The sequence below is a fragment of the Pristiophorus japonicus genome, chromosome 7 (assembly GCF_044704955.1).
Source record: "Pristiophorus japonicus isolate sPriJap1 chromosome 7, sPriJap1.hap1, whole genome shotgun sequence".
In the NCBI taxonomy this organism is placed as follows: domain Eukaryota; kingdom Metazoa; phylum Chordata; class Chondrichthyes; family Pristiophoridae; genus Pristiophorus; species Pristiophorus japonicus.
In genome coordinates, this window is record NC_091983.1 from 87,423,526 (window position 1) to 87,442,551 (window position 19,026).

General features: G+C 61.3%; 1 protein-coding gene across 5 annotated transcripts in view; it reads left to right on the forward strand.

The window, feature by feature from the left end:
• The window catches only part of otofa (otoferlin a), a 655,153-nt gene that overhangs the window by 468,178 nt on the left and 167,949 nt on the right, over nt 1-19,026 (forward strand). For 3 of the 5 annotated variants that reach the window (XM_070884404.1, XM_070884401.1, XM_070884405.1), the window contains one exon: nt 14,602-14,728. In XM_070884404.1, the coding sequence (XP_070740505.1) occupies nt 14,602-14,728 (127 nt within the window). Of the gene's footprint in view, nt 1-14,597; nt 14,729-19,026 lie in introns of all 5 variants that reach the window. The other 2 variants (XM_070884403.1, XM_070884402.1) reach the window with 1 other exon arrangement.

Here is a 19,026-nt window from a genome sequence, read left to right on the forward strand (position 1 = left end):
CGGGGGGTGAGAGAGTCGGGGGGGTGAGAGAGTCGGGGGGGTGAGAGCGTCGGGGGGGCTGAGAGTGTCGGTGGGGTGAGAGAGTTGGGGGAGAAGAGTCGGGAGGGTGAGAGTGTCAGTGGGGTGAGAGTGTCGGGGGGAAGAGTTGGGGAGAAGAGTCGGAGGGGTGAGAGAGTCCAGGGTGAGAGTTTCGGGGGGAAGTGTTGGGGTGAGGAGAGTCGGGGTTGAGAGAGTCGGGGGGTGAGGAGAATCGGGGGGTGAGAGAGTCGGGGGTTGAGGAGAGTCGGGGGCTGAGAGAGTCAGGGGGGTGAGAGTGTTGGGGGGGTGAGAGTGTCGGCGGGGTGAGAGAGTCAGGGGGTGAGAGTGTCGGGGGGGTGAGAGTGTCGGGGGGGTGAGAGAGTCAGGGGGTGAGAGAGTCAGGGGGTGAGAGTGTCGGGGGGGTGAGAGTGTCGGGGGGGTGAGAGTGTCGGGGGGGGTGAGAGTGTCGGGGGGGTGAGAGTGTCGGGGGGGTGAGAGAGTCAGGGGGGTGAGAGTGTCGGGGGGGTGAGAGAGTCAGGGGGTGAGAGTGTCGGGGGGGTGAGAGTGTCGGGGGGGTGAGAGAGTCAGGGGGGTGAGAAAGTCGTGAGAGAGTCGGGGGAGTGAGAGTGTCGGGGGGGAGAGTTGGGGGGAGGAGAGTCGGTGTGAGAGAGTCGGGGTGGGGTGAGTGTCGGGGGGAAGAGTCAGGGGGGTGAGAGTGTCGAGGGGATGAGAGAGTCGGGGGGGGAGAGTCGGGGTGAGAGAGTCGGGGGGGTGAGAGTGTCGGGGGGGTCAGAGTGTCGGGAGGGTCAGAGTGTCGGGGGGGTGAGAGAGTCGGGGGGGTGAGAGTGTCGGGGGGGTGAGAGTGTCGGGGGGGTTAGAGTGTCGGGGGGTGAGAGTGTCGAGGGGGAGAGTCGGGGGGGTGAGAGTGTCGGGGGGGTGAGAGAGTCGGGGGGTGAGAGAGTCGGGGGGTGAGAGAGTCGGGGGGAGAGTTGGGGGGAGGAGAGTCGGGATGAGAGAGTCTGGGGGGTGAGAGAGTCTGGGGTGTGAGAGAGTCGGGGGGGTGAGAGTGTCGGGGTGGGTGAGAGTGTCGGTGAGGTGAGAGTGTCAGGGGGAAGAGTTGGGGAGAAGAGTCAGAGGGGTGAGGGAGTCGGGGGTGAGAGTGTCGGGGGGAAGAGTTGGGGAGAAGAGTCAGGGGTGTGAGAGAGTCGGGGGGTGAGAGAGTCGGGGGGGACAGTTGGGGGGAGGAGAGTCGGGGTGAGAGAGTCTGGGGGGTGAGAGAGTCTGGGGGGTGAGAGAGTCGGGGGTTGAGAGTGTCGGGGGGGTGAGAGTGTCGGGGGGATGAGTTGGGGGAGAAGAGTCGGGGGGTGAGAGTGTCGGTGGGGTGAGAGTGTCGGGGGGAAGAGTTGGGGAGAAGAGTCGGAGGAGTGAGAGAGTCCGGGGTGAGAGTGTCGAGGGGAAGAGTTGGGGTGAGGAGAGTCGGGGGGTGAGAGAGTCGGGGGGTGAGAGAGTCGGGGGTGAGAGTGTCGGGGGGTGAGAGAGTCAGGGGGTGAGAGAGTCGGGGGTGAGAGAGTCGGGGGTGAGGAGAGTCGGGGGGGTGAGAGAGTCGGGGGTGAGAGAGTCGGGGGATGAGTGTGTCGGAGGTGAGGAGAGTCGGGGGGTGAGGGAGTCGGGGGTGAGAGAGTCGGGGGATGAGAGAGTCGGGGGTGAGGAGAGTCGGGGGGGTGAGGGAGTCGGGGCGGTGAGGAGAGTCGGGGGGGTGAGGGAGTCGGGGGTGAGAGAGTCGGGGGTGAGAGTGTCGGGGGGAAGAGTTGGGGTGGGGAGAGTCGGGGGGTGAGAGAGTCAGGGGGTGAGGAGAGTCGGGGGGTGAGAGAGTCGGGGGGTGAGAGAGTCGGGGGGTGAGAGAGTCGGGGGGTGAGAGAGTCGGGTTGAGAGAGTCGGGGGGTGAGGAGAGTCGGGGGGGTGAGAGAGTCGGGGGGTGAGAGAGTCGGGTTGAGAGAGTCGGGGGGTGAGGAGAGTCGGGGGGGTGAGAGAGTCGGGTTGAGAGAGTCGGGGGGTGAGGAGAGTCGGGGGGTTGAGAGAGTCGGGTTGAGAGAGTCGGGGGGTGAGAGAGTCAGGGGATGAGAGAGTCGGGGTGTGAGGAGAGTCGGGGGGTGAGAGAGTCGGGTTGAGAGAGTCGGGGGGTGAGGAGAGTCGGGGGGGTGAGAGAGTCGGGTTGAGAGAGTCGGGGGGTGAGAGAGTCAGGGGATGAGAGAGTCGGGGGGTGAGGAGAGTCGGGGGTGAGGAGAGTCGGGGTGTGAGGAGAGTCGGGGGGTGAGAGAGTCGGGTTGAGAGAGTCGGGGGGTGAGAGAGTCGGGGGGTGAGAGAGTCGGGTTGAGAGAGTCGGGGGGTGAGAGAGTCGGGGGTTGAGAGAGTCGGGGGGTGAGGAGAGTCGGGTTGAGAGAGTCGGGGGGTGAGAGAGTCGGGGGGTGAGAGAGTCGGGGGGTGAGAGAGTCGGGTTGAGAGAGTCGGGGGGTGAGAGAGTCGGGTTGAGAGAGTCAGGGGATGAAAAGAGTCGGGGGTGAGGAGAGTCGGGGGGTGAGAGAGTCGGGTTGAGAGAGTCGGGGGGTGAGAGAGTCGGGGGGTGAGAAAGTCGGGGGGGTGAGAGAGTCAAGTGGGTGAGAGAGTCAGGGGGGTGAGAGTGTCGGGGGGGTGAGAGTGTCAGGGGGGTGAGAGAGTCGGGGGTGTGAGAGAGTCGGGGGGGTGAGAGTATTGGGGGGTGAGAGAGTCGGGGGGGTGAGAAAGTCGTGAGAGAGTCGGGGGGGTGAGAGTGTCGGGGGGGAGAGTTGGGGGGAGGAGAGTCGGTGTGAGAGAGTCGGGGTGGGGTGAGTGTCGGGGGGAAGAATTGGGGGAGAAGAGTCAGGGGGGTGAGAGTGTCGAGGGGATGAGGGAGTCGGGGGGGTGAGAGTGTCGGGGGGGTGAGAGAGTCGGGGGTGTGAGAGTGTCGGGGGTGTGAGAGTGTCGGGGGGTGAGAGAGTCGGGGGGGTGAGAGAGTCGGGGGGGTGAGAGTGTCGAGGGGGAGAGTCGGGGGGTGAGAGTGTCGGGGTGGGTGAGAGTGTCGGTGAGATGAGAGTGTCAGGGGGAAGAGTTGGGGAGAAGAGTCAGAGGGGTGAGGTGAGGGAGTCGGGGGTGAGAGTGTCGGGGGGAAGAGTTGGGGAGAAGAGTCGGGGGGGTGAGAGAGTCGGGGGGAGAGAGAGTCGGGGGGGGAGAGTCGGGGGGGAGAGTTGGGGGGAGGAGAGTCGGGGTGAGAGAGTCTGGGGGGTGAGAGAGTCTGGGGGGTGAGAGAGTCGGGGGGGGTGAGAGAGTCGGGGGGAATAGTTGTGGGAGAAGAGTCGGGGGGGTGAGAGAGTCTGGGGGGTGAGAGAGTCGGGGGGGGTGAGAGTGTCGGGGGGAAGAGTTGGGGGAGAAGAGTCGGGGGGGTGAGAGAGTCTGGGGGGTGAGAGAGTCGGGGGGGGTGAGAGTGTCGGGGGGGTGAGAGAGTCGGGGGGGGGTGAGAGAGTCAGGTGGGTGAGAGAGTCAGGGGGGTGAGAGTGTCGGGGGGGTGAGAGAGTCAGGTGGGTGAGAGAGTCGGGGGGTGAGAGAGTCGGGGGGTGAGAGAGTCTGGGGGGTGAGAGAGTCGGGGGGGGTGAGAGCGTCGGGGGGGCTGAGAGTGTCGGTGGGGTGAGAGTGTCGGGGGGGAAGAGTTGGGGGAGAAGAGTCGGGGGGGTGAGAGAGTCTGGGGGGTGAGAGAGTCAGGTGGGTGAGAGAGTCAGGGGGGTGAGAGTGTCGGGGGGGTGAGAGAGTCGGGGGGGTGAGAGAGTCAGGTGGGTGAGAGAGTCAGGGGGGTGAGAGTGTCGGGGGGGTGAGAGAGTCAGGTGGGTGAGAGAGTCGGGGGGTGAGAGAGTCGGGGGGTGAGAGAGTCGGGGGGTGAGAGTGTCGGCGGGGTGAGAGAGTCAGGTGGGTGAGAGAGTCAGGGGGGTGAGAGTGTCGGGGGGGTGAGAGAGTCAGGGGGGTGAGAGTGTCGGGGGGGTGAGAGAGTCAGGGGGTGAGAGTGTCGGGGGGGTGAGAGAGTCAGGGGGGTGAGAGTGTCGGGGGGGTGAGAGTGTCGGGGGGGTGAGAGAGTCAGGGGGTGAGAGTGTCGGGGGGGTGAGAGAGTCAGGGGGGTGAGAGTGTCGGGGGGGTGAGAGAGTCAGGTGGGTGAGAGAGTCAGGGGGGTGAGAGTGTCGGGGGGGTGAGAGTGTCGGGGGGGTGAGAGTGTCAGGGGGATGAGAAAGTCGTGAGAGAGTCAGGGGGGTGAGAGTGTCGAGGGGATGAGAGAGTCGGGGGGGAGAGTCGGGGTGAGAGAGTCGGGGGGGTGAGAGTGTCGGGGGGGTGAGAGTGTTGGGGGGAGTGAGAGAGTCGGGGGGGGTGAGAGTGTCGAGGGGGGTGAGAGTGTCGGGGGGGTGAGTGTGTCGGGGGGGTGAGAGTGTCGGGAGGATGAGAGAGTCGGAGGGAGAGTTGGGGGGAGGAGAGTCGGGATGAGAGAGTCTGGGGGGTGAGAGAGTCTGGGGGGTGAGAGAGTCTGGGGGTGAAAGAGTCGGAGGAAGAGTTGGGGGGAGGAGAGTCGGGGGGTGAGAGAGTCGGGGGGTGAGAGAGTCGGGGGGAAGAGTTGGGGTGAGGAGAGTCGGGGGGTGAGAGAGTCGGGGGTGAGAGAGTCGGGGGGGTGAGAGAGTCGGGGGGGTGAGAGAGTCAGGGGGGTGAGAGTGTCGGGGGGGGTCAGAGTGTCGAGGGGGAGGAGAGTCAGGGTGAGAGAGTCAGGGGGGTGAGAGAATTGGGGGAGGAGAGTCGGGGTGAGAGAGTCGGGGGGTGAGAGAGTCGGGGGGTGAGAGAGTCGGGGGGTGAGAGAGTCGGGGGGTGAGAGAGACGGGGGGGTGTGAGAGTGTCGGGGGGGGGTGAGAGTGTCGGTGGGGTGAGAGTGTCAGGGGGAAGAGTTGGGGAGAAGAGTCGGAGGGGTGAGAGAGTCGGGGGTTGAGAGAGGCGGGGGGGAGAGTTGGGGGGAGGAGAGTCGGGGTGAGAGAGTCGGGGGGGGTGAGAGAGTCGGGGGGTGAGAGAGTCGGGGGGTGAGAGTGTCGGGGTGAGAGAGTCTGGGGGGTGAGAGAGTCGGGGGGGTGAGAGCGTCGGGGGGGCTGAGAGTGTCGGTGGGGTGAGAGAGTTGGGGGAGAAGAGTCGGGAGGGTGAGAGTGTTGGTGGGGTGAGAGTGTCGGGGGGAAGAGTTGGGGAGAAGAGTCAGGGGGGTGAGAGAGTCAGGGGGGTGAGAGTGTCGGGGGGGTGAGAGTGTCGGGGGGGGTGAGAGAGTCAGGGGGGTGAGAGAGTTGGGGGAAGAGAGTCGGGGTGAGAGAGTCGGGGGATGAGAGAGTCGGGGGATGAGAGAGTCGGGGGGTGAGAGAGTCAGGGGGGTGAGAGAGTCGGGGGGGTGAGAGTGTCGGGGGGGTGAGAGAGTCGGGGGGGTGAGAGAGTCAGGGGGGTGAGAGTGTCGGGGGGGTGAGAGTATTGGGGGGTGAGAGAGTCGGGGGGTGAGAAAGTCGTGAGAGAGTCGGGGGGGTGAGAGTGTCGGGGGGAAGAGTTGGGGGGAGGAGAGTCGGTGTGAGAGAGTCGCGGTGGGGTGCGTGTCGGGGGGAAGAGTTGGGGGAGAAGAGTCGGGGGTGAGAGTGTCGAGGGGATGAGAGAGTCGGGGTGAGAGAGTCGGGGCGGGTGAGAGTGTCGGGGGTGTGAGAGTGTCGGGGTGTGAGAGAGTCGGGGGTGTGAGAGTGTCGGGGGGGGGTGAGAGAGTCGGGGGGTGAGAGAGTCGGGGGGGTGAGAGAGTCGGGGGGGTGAGAGAGTCGGGGGGGGGTGAGAGTGTCGGGGGGGTGAGAGTGTCGAGGGGGTGAGAGAGCCTGGGGGTGAAAGTGTCGAGGGGGAGAGTCGGGGGGGTGAGAGTGTCGGGGGGGTGAGAGAGCCGGGGGGTGAGAGAATCGGGGGGGGAGAGTTGGGGGGAGGAGAGTCTGTGGGGTGAGAGAGACGGGGGGGTGAGAGTGCCGGGGGGGGGTGAGAGTGTCGGTGGGGTGAGAGTGTCAGGGGGAAGAGTTGGGGAGATGAGTCGGAGGGGTGAGAGAGTCGGGGGGTGAGAGAGGCGGGGGGGAGAGTTGGGGGGAGGAGAGTCGGGGTGAGAGAGTCGGGGGGGTGAGAGAGTCTGGGAGGTGAGAGCGTCGGGGGGGGAGAGTTGGGGGGAGGAGAGTCGGGGTGAGAGAGTCTGGGGGGTGAGAGAGTCTGGGGGGTGAGAGAGTCGGGGGGGTGAGAGAGTCTGGGGGGTGAGAGAGTCTGGGGGGTGAGAGAGTCTGGGGGGTGAGAGAGTCGGGGGGGTGAGAGAGTCGGGGGGGTGAGAGAGTCGGGGGGGTGAGAGAGTCGGTGGGGTGAGAGAGTTGGGGGAGAAGAGTCGGGAGGGTGAGAGTGTTGGTGGGGTGAGAGTGTCAGGTGGGTGAGAGTGTCGGGGGGGTGAGAGTGTCGGGGGGGTGAGAGAGTCGGGGGGGTGAGAGTGTCGGGGGGGTGAGAGAGTCAGGGGGTGAGAGTGTCAGTGGGGTGAGAGTGTCGGGGGGGTGAGAGTGTCGGGGGGGTGAGAGTGTCGGGGGGGTGAGAGAGTCAGGGGGTGAGAGTGTCAGTGGGGTGAGAGTGTCGGGGGGGTGAGAGAGTCAGGGGGTGAGAGAGTCAGGGGGTGAGAGTGTCGGGGGGGTGAGAGTGTCGGGGGGGTGGGAGAGTCAGGGGGTGAGAGTGTCGGGGGGGTGAGAGTGTCGGGGGGGTGAGAGTGTCGGGGAGGTGAGAGAGTCAGGGGGTGAGAGTGTCGGGGGGGTGAGAGTGTCGGGGGGGTGAGAGAGTCAGGGGGTGAGAGTGTCGTGGGGGTGAGAGTGTCGGGGGGGTGAGAGAGTCAGGGGGTGAGAGTGTCGGGGGGGTGAGAGTGTCGGGGGGGTGAGAGAGTCAGGGGGTGAGAGTGTCAGTGGGGTGAGAGTGTCGGGGGGAAGAGTTGGGGAGAAGAGTCGGAGGGGTGAGAGAGTCCAGGGTGAGAGTTTCGGGGGGAAGTGTTGGGGTGAGGAGAGTCGGGGTTGAGAGAGTCGGGGGATGAGAGAGTCGGGGGATGAGAGAGTCGGGGGGTGAGGAGAATCGGGGGGTGAGAGAGTCGGGGGGTGAGAGAGTCGGGGGTTGAGGAGAGTCGGGGGCTGAGAGAGTCAGGGGGGTGAGAGTGTTGGGGGGGTGAGAGTGTCGGCGGGGTGAGAGAGTCAGGGGGGTGAGAGAGTCAGGGGGGTGAGAGAGTCAGGGGGTGAGAGTGTCGGGGGGGTGAGAGTGTCGGGGGGGTGAGAGAGTCAGGTGGGTGAGAGAGTCAGGGGGGTGAGAGAGTCAGGGGGGTGAGAGTGTCGGGGGGGTGAGAGAGTCAGGGGGGTGAGAGAGTCAGGGGGGTGAGAGTGTCGGGGGGGTGAGAGAGTCAGGTGGGTGAGAGAGTCAGGGGGGTGAGAGTGTCGGGGGGGTGAGAGAGTCAGGGGGTGAGAGAGTCGGGGGGTGAGAGTGTCGGGGGGGTGAGAGTGTCGGGGGGGTGAGAGAGTCAGGGGGGTGAGAGTGTCGGGGGGGTGAGAGAGTCAGGGGGTGAGAGTGTCGGGGGGGTGAGAGTGTCGGGGGGGTGAGAGAGTCAGGGGGTGAGAGTGTCGGGGGGGTGAGAGTGTCCGGGGGGTGAGAGAGTCAGGGGGGTGAGAAAGTCGTGAGAGAGTCGGGGGAGTGAGAGTGTCGGGGGGGAGAGTTGGGGGGAGGAGAGTCGGTGTGAGAGAGTCGGGGTGGGGTGAGTGTCGGGGGAAGAGTCAGGGGGGTGAGAGTGTCGAGGGGATGAGAGAGTCGGGGGGGAGAGTCGGGGTGAGAGAGTCGGGGGGGTGAGAGTGTCGGGGGGGTCAGAGTGTCGGGGGGGTCAGAGTGTCGGGGGGGTGAGAGAGTCAGGGGGTGAGAGTGTCGGGGGGGTGAGAGTGTCGGGGGGGTGAGAGAGTCAGGGGGTGAGAGTGTCGGGGGGGTGAGAGTGTCCGGGGGGTGAGAGAGTCAGGGGGGTGAGAAAGGCGTGAGAGAGTCGGGGGAGTGAGAGTGTCGGGGGGGAGAGTTGGGGGGAGGAGAGTCGGTGTGAGAGAGTCGGGGTGGGGTGAGTGTCGGGGGAAGAGTCAGGGGGGTGAGAGTGTCGAGGGGATGAGAGAGTCGGGGGGGAGAGTCGGGGTGAGAGAGTCGGGGGGGTGAGAGTGTCGGGGGGGTCAGAGTGTCGGGGGGGTGAGAGAGTCGGGGGGGTGAGAGAGTCGGGGGGGTGAGAGTGTCGGGGGGGTGAGAGTGTCGGGGGGGTTAGAGTGTCGGGGGGTGAGAGTGTCGAGGGGGAGAGTCGGGGGGGTGAGAGTGTCGGGGGGTGAGAGAGTCGGGGGGAAGAGTTGGGGAGAAGAGTCGGAGGAGTGAGAGAGTCCGGGGGTGAGAGAGTCGGGGGTGAGAGAGTCGGGGGGTGAGAGAGTCAGGGGGTGAGAGAGTCGGGGGGTGAGAGAGTCGGGGGTGAGGAGAGTCGGGGGGGTGAGGGAGTCGGGGGTGAGGAGAGTCGGGGGGGTGAGGGAGTCGGGGGTGAGAGAGCCGGGGGGTGAGAGAGTCGGGGGGTGAGAGAGTCGGGGCGGTGAGGAGAGTCGGGGGGTGAGACAGTCGGGGGGGTGAGAGAGTCGGGGGGTGAGAGAGTCGGGGGGTGAGAGAGTCGGGTTGAGAGAGTCGGGGGGTGAGAGAGTCGGGTTGAGAGAGTCGGGGGGTGAGAGAGTCGGGGGGTGAGAGAGTCGGGGGGTGAGAGAGTCGGGTTGAGAGAGTCGAGGGGTGAGGAGAGTCGGGGTGGTGAGGGAGTCGGGGGTGAGAGAGCCGGGGGGGTGAGAGAGTCGGGGGGTGAGGAGAGTCGGGGTGGTGAGGGAGTCGGGGGTGAGAGAGTCAGTGGGGTGAGAGTGTCGGGGGGGTGAGAGAGTCAGGGGGTGAGAGAGTCAGGGGGTGAGAGTGTCGGGGGGGTGAGAGTGTCGGGGGGGTGGGAGAGTCAGGGGGTGAGAGTGTCGGGGGGGTGAGAGTGTCGGGGGGGTGAGAGTGTCGGGGGGGTGAGAGAGTCAGGGGGTGAGAGTGTCGGGGGGGTGAGAGTGTCGGGGGGGTGAGAGAGTCAGGGGGTGAGAGTGTCGTGGGGGTGAGAGTGTCGGGGGGGTGAGAGAGTCAGGGGGTGAGAGTGTCGGGGGGGTGAGAGTGTCGGGGGGGTGAGAGAGTCAGGGGGTGAGAGTGTCAGTGGGGTGAGAGTGTCGGGGGGAAGAGTTGGGGAGAAGAGTCGGAGGGGTGAGAGAGTCCAGGGTGAGAGTTTCGGGGGGAAGTGTTGGGGTGAGGAGAGTCGGGGTTGAGAGAGTCGGGGGATGAGAGAGTCGGGGGATGAGAGAGTCGGGGGTGAGGAGAATCGGGGGGTGAGAGAGTCGGGGGGTGAGAGAGTCGGGGGTTGAGGAGAGTCGGGGGCTGAGAGAGTCAGGGGGGTGAGAGTGTTGGGGGGGTGAGAGTGTCGGCGGGGTGAGAGAGTCAGGGGGGTGAGAGAGTCAGGGGGGTGAGAGAGTCAGGGGGTGAGAGTGTCGGGGGGGGTGAGAGTGTCGGGGGGGTGAGAGAGTCAGGTGGGTGAGAGAGTCAGGGGGGTGAGAGAGTCAGGGGGGTGAGAGTGTCGGGGGGGTGAGAGAGTCAGGGGGGTGAGAGAGTCAGGGGGGTGAGAGTGTCGGGGGGGTGAGAGAGTCAGGTGGGTGAGAGAGTCAGGGGGGTGAGAGTGTCGGGGGGGTGAGAGAGTCAGGGGGTGAGAGAGTCGGGGGGTGAGAGTGTCGGGGGGGTGAGAGTGTCGGGGGGGTGAGAGAGTCAGGGGGGTGAGAGTGTCGGGGGGGTGAGAGAGTCAGGGGGTGAGAGTGTCGGGGGGGTGAGAGTGTCGGGGGGGTGAGAGAGTCAGGGGGTGAGAGTGTCGGGGGGGTGAGAGTGTCCGGGGGGTGAGAGAGTCAGGGGGGTGAGAAAGTCGTGAGAGAGTCGGGGGAGTGAGAGTGTCGGGGGGGAGAGTTGGGGGGAGGAGAGTCGGTGTGAGAGAGTCGGGGTGGGGTGAGTGTCGGGGGAAGAGTCAGGGGGGTGAGAGTGTCGAGGGGATGAGAGAGTCGGGGGGGAGAGTCGGGGTGAGAGAGTCGGGGGGGTGAGAGTGTCGGGGGGGTCAGAGTGTCGGGGGGGTCAGAGTGTCGGGGGGGTGAGAGAGTCAGGGGGTGAGAGTGTCGGGGGGGTGAGAGTGTCGGGGGGGTGAGAGAGTCAGGGGGTGAGAGTGTCGGGGGGGTGAGAGTGTCCGGGGGGTGAGAGAGTCAGGGGGGTGAGAAAGGCGTGAGAGAGTCGGGGGAGTGAGAGTGTCGGGGGGGAGAGTTGGGGGGAGGAGAGTCGGTGTGAGAGAGTCGGGGTGGGGTGAGTGTCGGGGGAAGAGTCAGGGGGGTGAGAGTGTCGAGGGGATGAGAGAGTCGGGGGGGAGAGTCGGGGTGAGAGAGTCGGGGGGGTGAGAGTGTCGGGGGGGTCAGAGTGTCGGGGGGGTGAGAGAGTCGGGGGGGTGAGAGAGTCGGGGGGGTGAGAGTGTCGGGGGGGTGAGAGTGTCGGGGGGGTTAGAGTGTCGGGGGGTGAGAGTGTCGAGGGGGAGAGTCGGGGGGGTGAGAGTGTCGGGGGGTGAGAGAGTCGGGGGGAAGAGTTGGGGAGAAGAGTCGGAGGAGTGAGAGAGTCCGGGGGTGAGAGAGTCGGGGGTGAGAGAGTCGGGGGGTGAGAGAGTCAGGGGGTGAGAGAGTCGGGGGGTGAGAGAGTCGGGGGTGAGGAGAGTCGGGGGGGTGAGGGAGTCGGGGGTGAGGAGAGTCGGGGGGGTGAGGGAGTCGGGGGTGAGAGAGCCGGGGGGGTGAGAGAGTCGGGGGGTGAGAGAGTCGGGGCGGTGAGGAGAGTCGGGGGGTGAGACAGTCGGGGGGGTGAGAGAGTCGGGGGGTGAGAGAGTCGGGGGGTGAGAGAGTCGGGTTGAGAGAGTCGGGGGGTGAGAGAGTCGGGTTGAGAGAGTCGGGGGGTGAGAGAGTCGGGGGGTGAGAGAGTCGGGGGGTGAGAGAGTCGGGTTGAGAGAGTCGAGGGGTGAGGAGAGTCGGGGTGGTGAGGGAGTCGGGGGTGAGAGAGCCGGGGGGGTGAGAGAGTCGGGGGGTGAGGAGAGTCGGGGTGGTGAGGGAGTCGGGGGTGAGAGAGCCGGGGGGGTGAGAGAGTCGGGGGGTGAGAGAGTCGGGGCGGTGAGGAGAGTCGGGGGGTGAGACAGTCGGGGGGGTGAGAGAGTCGGGGGGTGAGAGAGTCGGGGGGTGAGAGAGTCGGGGGGTGAGAGAGTCGGGGTGTGAGAGAGTCGGGGGGTGAGAGAGTCGGGGGGTGAGAGAGTCGGGTTGAGAGAGTCGGGGGGTGAGAGAGTCGGGTTGAGAGAGTCGGGGGGTGAGAGAGTCGGGGGGTGAGAGAGTCGGGGGGTGAGAGAGTCGGGTTGAGAGAGTCGGGGGGTGAGAGAGTCGGGTTGAGAGAGTCGGGGGGTGAGAGAGTCGGGGGGTGAGAGAGTCGGGGGTGAGAGAGTCGGGGGGTGAGAGAGTCGGGTTGAGAGAGTCGGGGGGTGAGAGAGTCGGGGGGTGAGAGAGTCGGGGGGTGAGAGAGTCGGGGGGTGAGAGAGTCGGGGGGGTGAGAGAGTCGGGGGGTGAGAGAGTCGGGGGGTGAGAGAGTCGGGGGATGAGAGAGTCGGGTTGAGAGAGTCGGGGGATGAGAGAGTCGGGGGGTGAGAGAGTCGGGTTGAGAGAGTCGGGGGGTGAGAGAGTCGGGGGGTGAGAGAGTCGGGGGGTGAGAGAGTCGGGTTGAGAGAGTCGGGGGGTGAGAGAGTCGGGTTGAGAGAGTCGGGGGGTGAGAGAGTCGGGGGGTGAGAGAGTCGGGGGGTGAGAGAGTCGGGTTGAGAGAGTCGGGGGGTGAGAGAGTCGGGTTGAGAGAGTCGGGGGGTGAGAGAGTCGGGTTGAGAGAGTCGGGGGGTGAGAGAGTCGGGTTGAGAGAGTCGGGGTGTGAGGAGAGTCGGGGGGTGAGAGAGTCGGGTTGAGAGAGTCGGGGGGTGAGAGAGTCGGGTTGAGAGAGTCGGGGGGTGAGGAGAGTCGGGGGGTGAGAGAGTCGGGTTGAGAGAGTCGGGGGGTGAGAGAGTCGGGGTGTGAGAGAGTCGGGGTGTGAGGAGAGTCGGGGGGTGAGAGAGTCGGGTTGAGAGAGTCGGGGGGTGAGAGAGTCGGGGGGTGAGAGAGTCGGGGCGGTGAGGAGAGTCGGGGGGGTGAGGGAGTCGGGGGTGAGAGAGTCGGGTTGAGAGAGTCGGGGGGTGAGAGAGTCGGGTTGAGAGAGTCGGGGGGTGAGAGAGTCGGGGGGTGAGAGAGTCGGGGGGTGAGAGAGTCGGGGGGTGAGAGAGTCGGGGTGTGAGAGAGTCGGGGTGTGAGAGAGTCGGGGTGTGAGAGAGTCGGCGTGTGAGGAGAGTCGGGGGGTGAGACAGTCGGGTTGAGAGAGTCGGGGGGTGAGAGAGTCGGGGGATGAGTGTGTCGGGGGGTGAGAGTCGGGGGGGTGAGAGAGTCGGGGTTGGGGGGGAGAGTTGGGAGTGAAGAGAGTCGGGGCCTCAGGTCCTGCTTCTCGGCACCACATGGAGGGAATGATTCAGGGCCGGGGTGGGACGGCACTTACATAAGAACATAAGAAATAGGAGCAGGAGTAGACCATACGGCCCCTCGAGCCTGCTCTGCCATTTAATACGATCATGGCTGATCCGATCATGGACTTAGGTCCACTTCCTCACCCGCTCCCCATAACCCCTTAATCCCTTATTGGTTAAGAAACTGTCTATCTCTGTCTTAAATTTATTCAATGTCCCAGCTTCCACAGCTCTCTGAGGCAGCGAATTCCACAGATTTACAACCCGCTGAGAGAAGAAATTCCTCCTTATCTCAGTTTTAAATGGGCGGCCCCTTATTCTACGATTATGCCCTCTAGTTCTAGCCTCCACCATCAGTAGAAACATCCTCTCTGCATCCACCTTGTTGAGCCCCCTCATAATCTTATACGTTTCAATAAGATCACCTCTCATTCTTCTGAATTCCAATGGGTAGACACCCAACCTACTCAACCGTTCCTCATAAGTCAACCCCCTCATCTCTGGAATCAACCAAGTGAACCTTCTCTGAACTGCCTCCAAAGCACGTATATCCTTTCGTAAATATGGAAACCAAAACTGCACGCAGTATTCCAGGTGTGGCCTCACCAATACCCTGTACAACTGTAGCAAGACTTCCCTGCTTTTGTACTCCATCCCCATTGCAATAAAGGCCAAGATTCCATTGGCCTTCCTGATCACTTGCTGTACCTGCATGCTATCCTTTTGTGTTTCATGCCCAAGTACCCCCAGGTCCCACTGTACTGCAGCACTTTGCAATTTTTCTCCATTTAAATAATAATTTTCCCTTTGATTTTTTCTGCCAAAGTGCATGACCTCACACTTTCCAACATTATACTCCATCTGCCAAATTTTTGCCCACTCACTTAGCCTGTCTATGTCCTTTTGCAGATTTTTTGTATCCTCCTCACACATTGCTTTTCCTCCCATCTTTGTATCGTCAGCAAACTTGGCTACGTTACACTCGGTCTCCTCTTCCAAGTCGTTAATATAGACTGTAAATAGTTGGAGTCCCAGCACTGATCCCTGCGGCACCCCACTTGTTACTGATTGCCAACCCGAGAATGAACCATTTATCCTGACTCTCTCTTTTCTGTTAGTTAGCCAGGGTGCGGGGCATATCTGTCAAAAAAAGTGCAGTACAAATAGTTACACTGAAATTAACAGCTCAAGGACTGAGGAGGAAGTGTAAATTAGAGCGGGGGAATTCAATATTTAATCATGCACAGAAAGATAAATAAAGAGAGGGAAAGAAAGATTGGATTAAAAGAGAGAAAAAAGAGACAGAAAGGAAAAGTAAAATAAAATGTTAAATTTGTCATTTTTAAAATCTCCAAAAACAATTGGTAGCTTAAAGAGTGAGACTCCACATTTGTAATAGTTAATTTTCAGTGTGAGAGTAGTTGATTGCCAGTAATTAACTTTCACCGCAGTTAAAGGGTACTTACACTTGGAATGTCAAGATTGAACTTTCTGTGGCTCGTTTAGTTCGTATCCACCGTACAAATGCAGCAACTTTACCCCATTCAATTCATTTCAATGGTGAGGCAGGCAGTGAAATATTGTTTTCACAAAGCTAATAGGTATTGGCATTTAACCACTCATCTGCTCTTCGCCTGAAGTTGCTGTAACATTTACCCATAATTAACGGTGAGCGCCATAAGCCTAACTGTTATTTTGATAGAATAATCTGGCCGATATAATTGAATGTTGATTCTTGAAACATTATTTTGGAGAATGTAGGACAACATGGGGAGCTCTGGATCCATTTGATTAAAAATAAATTGCTTTGATTCTTCCAGATGAACCTGCTGTTCTGGAAACAGAAGACCTGGACAGAAAGGCCATGCGGCTTGGAGGAGGTTTGGACCCTGACACCATCTCACTGGCGTCTGTCACTGCAGTCACCACCAATGTTTCAAACAAGAGGTAACTGCACACAGTGACTAAATTGTGTTGGATTAGAGATTGCTTTAGGGTTGTATTTGCTCCCATAGTCAGTTACACGGTACCACTACATTAAAATTAGACACGGCAGTGAAATGTTTTTTTTAATTCATTCACATGATGTGGGCATCGCTGGCTGGGCCAGCATTTATTGCCCATCCCTAATTACCCTTGAGAAGGTGGTGATGAGCCATCTTATACAACTGAGTGGCTTACTAGGCCATTTCAGAGGGCAGTTAAGAGCCAACCACATTGCTATGGGTCTGGAGTCACATATAAGCCAGACCGGGTAAGGATGGCAGATTTCCTTCCCTAAACCAGGTGGGCTTTTATGACAATCTAGTAGTTTCATGGTCATCTTTATTGATACTAGCTTTTTATTCCAGATTTATTTAATTAATTGAATTTAAATTTTCTAGCTGCCGGGGTGGGATTTGAACTACAAATCTCCAGATCATTAGCCCAGGCCTCTGGATTGCTAGTCCAGTAACATAACCACTATGCTATTGTGCCCCTAAAATATTCTGCAGCCCCACAACACCAGTAGGGTTTCGCACGCAGTGGGCAGTGCAGCTGCAATCTTCTGATAAGCCTCCTGCTGCTTGCAAGGCCCGACCTGTGGTTTGGGGTCTCAGAAAGTTTCATCCTGTGAAGGTGGCTGATCGATTCCGATGAAATGTAGGGGCTGACATTTGGCATCTGTAGTGCTAATGCAAAACAGGTGTCGGCAGCCTGTATTATCGGGCCCTATGGCAACTGCTGTACACCATGCTACAAAATGCGATCAGGCAGGATCTGTGATGCCTATTCTGTGCTGGGGTCATTCATAAATTACAAATTAGGCCATGGGCCCTTAATCCAATCAGAGCACCTGAAAAGTATTCCAGCTTCTCAGTACCCACTTAACCCATGCTACATGGAACACAGTTGCCATGTTGGGCCTTTTCTCTCTAACTTTAATTAACCATTTTTCTCAAACACAATATACTCAGAGCTTCTTTATCCCACCTAATATTTGTGCCTCGTCGCCACAGAATTGTTGTTGTGAGCTGCCTATAAAGGAACTATGGCTCTTGGCTTCCCACTCTATTTGCAGGTTGTGGGGGGTGAGGGAAATGATCAAAGAAGGGATGGAAGGCCACCTTATGCTGCCACCTGTACATGCAGGCCAAGGCAATCATGCCTGGATATAGCCAAAGAAATCTGCATGTAGATGCAGTAGAACAACTTTTCTGGTCCTCTCTGCCTGGGTTCTGGACAGATGCAGCCCCACTGAATCTGATGAGCCAGACCATGAACGAGGCCTGATTGCATCCCCGCTGCAGACAGGGAAACGGACAACTGCAGAATTGTTGCTCCAGCCTTTGCTGCCTGACACCCTTTAGTCTGAAGGGGCATAAGGCCCTCTGTCAACTTCTTGTGGTTCTCTGGGCTGCAACCACAGGAAGTGTAAATTGGAGTGAGTGAATTCAATGTCAATCAGGTACAGAAGGAGAAATAAAGAGAGGGAAAGAATGATTGGATTAAGAGAAAAGAGACAGAAAGGAAAAGTAAAGATTTTTAAAATCTCCAACAACAATGAATACTTTTTTTTTTTCTTTTGAGTTTACCTGCAAAACATAAAAACATTAAACGGTGCCACCCGACCTGGGTGACACTCCAGACATTTACAAGGCCCTTTTTTTCCCCCCCTTTTTTTTTGTGTTTTTCTTTTTTGGTTTTTTTTTTTGGGCACTAAATTCACAATTTTCCCCAGTGCCCCCTATAAAAGGGAAGGGGGACACTAAAAGCACCGGCAATTAAAACAAATTAAACTTAAAAAATGTAAAAGCAAATTAAAATTTGGTTGCCGGGCGTGATGATGCACTCCAGTCCCTCCGGTGCCCACCTCTCGCGGAAGGCCGCGAGCGTACCGGTGGACACCGCGTGCTCCATCTCCAAGGACACCCTGGACCGGATGTAAGAGCGGAAGAGAGGCAGGCAGTCAGGTTGAACGACCCCCTCGACCGCCCGCTGCCTGGACCGGCTGATGGCACCCTTGGCCGTGCCCAGGAGCAGTCCTACGAGGAGGCCTTCGGACCTACCCGCTCCCCTCCGCACAGGGTGCCCAAAGATCAGGAGAGTGGGACTGAAGTGCAGCCAGAATTTCAGGAGCAGCCCCTTCAAATAGTGGAACAGGGGCTGCAACCTTGTGCATTCAATAAAAACATGGAACACGGACTCCTCCAGACCGCAGAAATTGCAGGCGGCCTGGGAGTCCGTGAACCGGCTTAAAAATTTATTGCACGGCACTGCTCCGTGCACCACCCTCCAGGCCAAGTCCCCGATGAATAGTGGGAGGACCCCTGCGTAGAGTGCCCTCCATCGGGGACCCCCGCCTCCTCCGGACGGCAAGATGGTACGCCATGGCGTGTCCGGACGGCCGGCGAGGATGGCAAAGTTGAGGGTGTGCAGGAGCAGCCCGTACAGGAAACCCCTCCGCGCGGAACTGAAAGGCACGGAGGGGATTTCCCCGAGGCGGCTCAAGTTGTGAGGCGCCGGCCCCCGAGGGAGGTTCCGGGGTTTGGCGCCGATGAGGAATTCCGTCCGGACGGGGGTCAGTTCGGACGGGATCTCCCCACGTGCTTGAGCCTCCTCGATGCACCTAACGGAGTCAGGGCCCAGAGCTGTTTTTAGCGACTCGATGGCATCGGCCGCGTGGCGGACGTTGGCAGAATTTAGGCGCCGCGCCAGCGTGTCTGGCGCCATCCAGCCCGCTCCTCCGCCATCGAGCAGGTCCCTGACCCTGGTCACCTCACCAGCCACAGCCCTCTCTTCCGACCGCCACATAAAGCCTCGGCCGTGGAGGTACGGATTCCCGAGCAGCGGTTCCTGCAGGACGGCCGCCACTCCAGCCGGCGGAGAGCTGCGCTTGGTGGAGACTTTGTTCCAGACCCTGATGAGTTCCCTGTAAAAGACAGGCAGCTCCCGGAGGGCGGTCCTGGCACCCCCCAAGTTCACAAACAGGAGCTGCGTGTCATAATTGAGGTCGAGCTGCTGGCGGAAGAAATACCTCGCCAGAGCGCACCACGTAGGAGGGGGCTCGACGTAAAGGTATCTCTGCAGGGTCTGAAGACGGAAAGTCGCAAGCTGGGCGCTGACGCACACCAACGACTGACCGCCCTCCTCAAGCGGGAGACTCAAGACCGCGGCAGAGACCCAGTGCTTCCTGTTGTTCCAGAAGAAGTCCACCAGCTTCTTCTGTATCTTGGCGACAAACGCAGGGGGAGGGGTCAAAGTGACCAGCCGGTACCACAGCATTGCGGCCACCAGCTGGTTTATGACTAGCGCTCGACCCCTGTAGGACAGCACTCGGAGCAGTCCTGTCCAGCGCCCTAGGCGAGCGGCGACCTTGGCCTCCAGCTCCTGCCAGTTCGCCGGCCAGGCTCCCTCGTCGGGGCTAAGGTAGACTCCCAGATAGAGGAGATGGGTCGTGCTCCAGGCAAAAGGCCTGAGCTCCTCCGGCAGGGAGTCCACCCGCCACTGACCCACCAGGAGTCCGGAACATTTCTCCCAGTTGATCCTGGCGGAGGACGCGGCCGAGTAAATCTCCTGGCACTCACGCATCCTCCGCAGGTCAGCGGGATCCTCTACCGCGAGGAGCACGTCATCGGCGTAAGCCGAGAGGACGACCTCCACGCCCGGCCCTTGCAGAGCCAGTCCCGTCAACCTCGTCCGCAAGAGGCGCAGGAAAGGCTCCACGCAAACGGCGTATAACTGGCCGGACATGGGGCATCCCTGGCGCACCCCTCTCCTAAAGCGAAGGGGCGCCGTCAAGGACCCGTTAACCTTAATCAGACACTCCGCGGCGGCGTACAAAAGTCGGATCCGGGCGACGAAATGCGTCCCGAACCCGAAAGCGCGCAGAGTTCCGAGCAGATAGTCGTGATCCACCCTGTCGAACGCCTTCTCTTGGTCGAGGGATAGGAAGGCGACCGACAGACCAGCCTCCTGGGAACAATGGATGAGGTCCCGGACCAGATGGATGTTGTCGTGGATTGTCCGGCCCGGGACCGTGTATGACTGGTCGGGGTGGATCATGTGGTCCAGCACGGCACCAAGGCGAGCAGACATCGCCCTGGCGAAGATTTTGTAGTCCGTGCTGAGGAGGGAGACCGGGCGCCAGTTCTTAAGGAGGCGGAGATCGCCCTTCTTAGGCAGCAGGACGATGACTGCCCTGCGCCAAGAGAGGGGCATCTCCCCGGTCGCCAGACTTTCCCCCAGGACCCGCGCGTAGTCGC